Source organism: Hemiscyllium ocellatum, chromosome 16, assembly GCF_020745735.1.
Source record: "Hemiscyllium ocellatum isolate sHemOce1 chromosome 16, sHemOce1.pat.X.cur, whole genome shotgun sequence".
Classification (NCBI taxonomy): domain Eukaryota; kingdom Metazoa; phylum Chordata; class Chondrichthyes; order Orectolobiformes; family Hemiscylliidae; genus Hemiscyllium; species Hemiscyllium ocellatum.
In genome coordinates, this window is record NC_083416.1 from 52,151,403 (window position 1) to 52,156,316 (window position 4,914).

General features: G+C 45.8%; 1 protein-coding gene across 1 annotated transcript; it reads left to right on the top strand.

Annotated features, from left to right (window-relative positions):
- Positions 1-458: 458 nt before the first annotated feature.
- On the top strand, positions 459-4,520 carry cxcl14 (chemokine (C-X-C motif) ligand 14). The gene is made up of 4 exons (XM_060836818.1): positions 459-894; positions 1,241-1,346; positions 1,477-1,590; positions 3,739-4,520. The coding sequence occupies exons 1-4, from the start codon at positions 828-830 to the stop codon at positions 3,752-3,754; spliced, it is 303 nt and encodes a 100-aa protein (XP_060692801.1). The 5' UTR covers positions 459-827; the 3' UTR covers positions 3,755-4,520.
- Positions 4,521-4,914: the final 394 nt, after the last annotated feature.

Below are 4,914 nucleotides of genomic sequence, written 5' to 3' on the forward strand. Positions count from 1 at the left end.
TCTTTCACCAGCTCCTTGACATAGTTAGCAATTAGCCCACAGCCCTGCATTTGTATCCTTTTTCAAATATGTATCATATATATCTCATACCCTTAGAAAGTGACTTATATGCACAGAACCATGACAATCTGCCCGGAAGTAGAAGGTCAATGTTTCTTGGAGAAAGTGAGGACTGCTGATGCTAGAAATCAGAGTCATAAAGTGTGGTGTTGGAAAAGCACGGCGGGTCAGGCAGCATCGGAGGAGCAGGAGAGTCGACGTTTGGAGCATCAGCTCGTCATCAGGAATGCACCATACCTTTTGGTCAATGTTTCCTGTTGGTTAAGAATCTTCCAGTTAGTTTCGCTCTCCTGATATTTTCATCATTCCTTTGGCTTGTTTTTTTTTCAGCGGTGCAAGCCAGTTTTGAAAACGTGCCCTCACATCTGCTCGCAGTGGGGCTGTTGGGGAGAGGGTCAGGGGTGCAGGGAGCGCAATCTGAAGGTTTTTAAGAGCTGATACCTGCTGCCCTGGACGGTGTAGGGGCTGGGCTGCTCCCCGCACCTGCTTCCCTCCCGTCCCCCACACCCCCAAACACTCCTCCCACACTGCCGCCTGCCCGGGCCCCATCCCCACACCGCCGTCCTTACCATTTGGTCATAACTATGATTCGCGGAATTGTTATGCATAATAATTAGGCTTTATTATAAACCGGAGCGGATCGAGTGGCTGCGCTCAGAGAGGGAGCGTGTGGTGGAGTCTCGGTCTCTTGAGCTCGGAGCATCGACCCAGGGGGCGGGGGAACCTGTTGACCGTGAAGACCCTACAGATCGCTGCCAGTGACCACCATGAGGGGCTTGGTCGCCGCTGCCCTGCTCCTGCTGCTGGTCGTTATTTGCTGCATTGATGTGGAAGGTAAAGCCGGCTTGCCTTGTCTCTTCCTGTTTACCGAGCTGCCTGCAGTTCCTCTCAGGAATTCCACTCTCCCTGTTCAAAGTTACAGACCACGAGGAGAATATTTTGAGCGTGTTGTTGAATGACTCCTTTAAGCCCATTCGCGTCAACACTTGCCTGCTGGAGCCTCTCGGTGCGAACGCAGGGATTCGTTTCCAGTGTATTGTAGTTGGATTTTTTGTTGTTGTTTTTGAGTACAGATGTTAAACCCTGAGTAAATACCGATGGCTCGCCTCCTGGCGTATCGCTGGTGTTTTTTCCTGGGTTTTCAATGAGAATTTTTTTCTTCCGTTTCTTCCTCCCGCAGCTTATAAATGTAAGTGCAACCGGAAAAGTCCGAAGATCAGCTACAAGGATGTCAGGAAAGTGGAGACTAAACCGCGTTACCCCTACTGCAAGGAAAAGATGATCTAGTGAGTACAGAAATCTCCCGCTGGTGTTAACCGTTTCAGAATGTACATATGATACCAACAGTGTTCAATTTTCTTCTGCTGTGTGGTGGGCCCAGTCATGTCTCTCCTAAACACTTTGCTTCCTTCTCAGTGTCACCATGAAGAAAGGAGCTCGATTCAAGGGTCGCCAGTACTGTTTACATCCCAAACTTCCGACCACCAGGCATCTGCTCAAACGGTATGAAACCTGGAGGGAAGATCTTCGGTGAGTTATTCTCTCTCTCTCTCTGTATATTTCGCTGTCAGTTCTGCTGCAACTTTAGGTGGAAGTGGATGTTTGGGTTTTAAATGAGATCGGTGGTCCCAGTGGTGTCTGAAAGACATCATGATTTTGAGGTTTCTGCTTTTAATGTAGTAGGGGATTCGGATAGGTTCTCATGATTTTTATTTGATTTTGTTTGTATTCTGGATTCTGCATTATGTTTCCCGGCTAGACTGCCAGAGGGACACATTTCATCCTTTTCCTTACTTTCTTATCTCCCGTGAGATTTCTGTAAAAGCTGAAGTGCACGGCAGGGAACGTGCGCAGAAACTAACGGCACAGGCTTGTCTCCGGCTGCTCATGTGGCCAGTCCTTAGCGCATTTGCTAAGTGTTTATATTAAATGTGGGATTATTCTTAATTTGGAGATGCCGGTGTTGGACTGGGGTGTACAAAGTTAAAAATCACACAACACCAGGTTATAGTCCAACAGGTTTATTTGGAAGCACTAGCTTTCAGAGCGCCGCTCCCTCATCAGGTCTTATTCGTAATGGGGATTCGGTTCATTGCAAACTCAATGGAAACAGCAGCTAGCCTTTTTGAAATTCAAATACAGATTTGTTCAATCCTGTTGCTTTGAGCCTAATAATAACTACAAAATTTGACTCCTCTGGAGACTGAGTCATCCAAGCGACATCGTGTAAATTGTCCAACTCTCAGCTCTAAAACACCAAGTGGATTTGGGGGCCAATGTGTTTTGCTTCAAGCCAATCCGGTAGCCAGAGCAAGAATTAATGTTTGGCTCATTTGCTCCCCGTGAACTGATGTTAGTTCTATGCACATGTGCCGAGGTCAACAACAAACCCCATCTGCAAACCTGCATTTTCATTTTCTCCCACTTTTGAACAGCCAAACACCTATTGGCTTTCAATTGCTGGAAAAGCTCAGTAGGTCTGGCAGCATCTGTGGAGAGAAATCAGAGGTAACGTTTTGAGGCGAGCGACCTTTCCTCAGAACCTATTAATTTTAGCCCTGCTCCAGTATACTGCAGCTGGCAGCGTCAAACCAGTGTCCATGGGGAGTACAGTAATGGGTAGACAGCAGCAGACGCATCCATCTAGGTCACAACCAGTTCTACAAGAACATGGTGCTGGAACATGGCAAAGCGCTGCTGCTCAATGGGGGAGAGCTCTCGAATAGCAAAGACCAAACGACAGTATCTTCTTCCTGTGGTGTTTCTCACGAGACTGGGTATCGGTCACTTACGGCAATTCAAACCCCAAGATAGGAATCTGGAATAATTACAAAATGGAACTTTAAAATTTACTATTGTAAACCATGGTTAGTAGAGTCTTAGAACACAATGGATTTGCCTCGTACACCTTTAGAGAGTGAGATATATCTTTAAAGTGTTTTTTAGATGAGATCAGGAAACAGGTCCTTCGGCCCAGCAAGTCCACACTGCCCCTCCGAAGAGTAACCTACCCATTTCCCAACCTTATATTTAAATCCTGACTAAGACACCTAACACTATGGGTAATTTAGTATAGCACATCTTTTGGATTGTGAGAGGAAACCTGCACAGACACCAGGAGACTGTGCAAACTCCACACAGACACTCGCCCAAGACAGGAATCGAACCCTGGCCCCTGTGAGCCATAGCGCCGCCCTAGTGGGGGATAGGGAAGCAAGGGATGGCTCGTGTGACGCAGTGGACCAGGAGGTGGGCCCTACCCCTGGACCAGGAGGTCAGGGTTCAAGTCCCAACTGCTCCAGAGGTGTGTAATAACATCTCTGAAAAGCCATTCGGCCCGTCAAATCCACACCTACCTCTACTGAACCCACTCCCTGCGTTTCCCATGGCCCATCCACCTATACATATCTTGGACTGATTCGAAATAAAAATTGGGTGAATTGAGATGTTGGGCAAGTGATTCCTATGATTGTTTCAGCCCGTGACCGCGCGTACTCGATTCCCTAAAGGGATTGCACAAAGGCCGCTTACCTTAAGGAGAGGGCCTTTCTCATTTGATATATGATTTGACGTTACCGATACGTTGGCTTACAATACATTCTATTAGAAACTGCCAGAGTTTCAGCTGAAATGAATGTTTTTTTTCTTGTTTTTTATTGAACCTATTCTCTCTTGCAGGGTTTATGTGGAGTAAATCCCTCTCCTTTTCCTAAGTACACTACGAAAGTCTGATGAAAGGATCTCCGTCTCCAGCACAATGAGCCCTTCTCTCTCACACACACACACACACACACAGGTCAGTCATAGCAGCGGCTCGCATTGACAAGCAGTTTGCGAACTGTTGTCCGTGCTCCAATCTCCAGACTCTTTTCGTCTCTTGAGTGTGTGGGTACAAATACACGACTGAAAGCAGACGACTTTCTTCATTAAATATGACTTAACTTTGGATTCCATTGCCCGATATATTGTAATATTTAGTGGCCCACTTGCGACTTCAAACGGTTGGACTAATTTCATTTCATTTGAATACCAAGAGCTCGTCTTAAGGAGACTGTCCTGTTGTAGCGAAGAAAATCATTTAAGGAAACACTATATTTTGCTTTTGTCTCTTGGGGGAGGGTGGGGTTGGGGTGAAATCAGTAATCGCAGTTGGAGGCAATATTAAAGATAATGGGTTAGACCCAAAGAAAGCGGTGCAGCTATAGCTGCGCTTTCATATATCTGTATTGCTGTCAAGTTGTATTCATAATCGCAATCTACAGTGTACTGTCTGTAAGTATAGCAGCGTTGACACTTTGTGGCTCGAATGAAATTCAAAGTATTTTCAAATAAAATTTAAGAAACTGCAGACAAGTTTTACACTCTGAGAAAACCGCAAGTGATGAGCGTTTCTAGTCATTTTGTATTTACTGTGCTGAGAATGCACGAGTTGTAATAAACGTGTTCCTGTTTAAAATTAACTCAACGGCTCGTTTCAGAAGGTAGTCAAGTTTTACGATTGTCAAGGTATACGCAAATTACAGCTTTTACCGCGAATAATTGCTAAAGTAATTAGAAAATGGTGCATTCCTTTACCTGCCATGGACATTTACCTGCAGCTGGAATTGGGTGTGAGTGCTCGCCTGTGTAGCGAGATCAAAGCCACCCCTCCCCGCCCCCCCCTCATCTCACACACACACACACACACACAAAGCAAGACAAGAAAAAATGGAAAATTGAGGAGATAACAAGGTACGTTCATTAAAAACGCAGTCTACACATCCTGGTTAATTTAAGCGTGTTTCCAAGGCACACCACTATCCCGCATACATCAAATATTTGCACAGGCAGCTTTTGGGAGAAAAATCCCACCTG

Coding starts and splice junctions, on each gene's coding strand:
- cxcl14 (XM_060836818.1), top strand. CDS start 828: ATGAGGGGCTTGGTCGCCGCTGCCCTGCTCCTGCTGCTGGTCGTTATT. Junction 895..1,240: donor TTGCTGCATTGATGTGGAAG/GTAAAGCCGGCT, acceptor TTCCTCCCGCAG/CTTATAAATGTAAGTGCAAC. Junction 1,347..1,476: donor TGCAAGGAAAAGATGATCTA/GTGAGTACAGAA, acceptor CTTCCTTCTCAG/TGTCACCATGAAGAAAGGAG.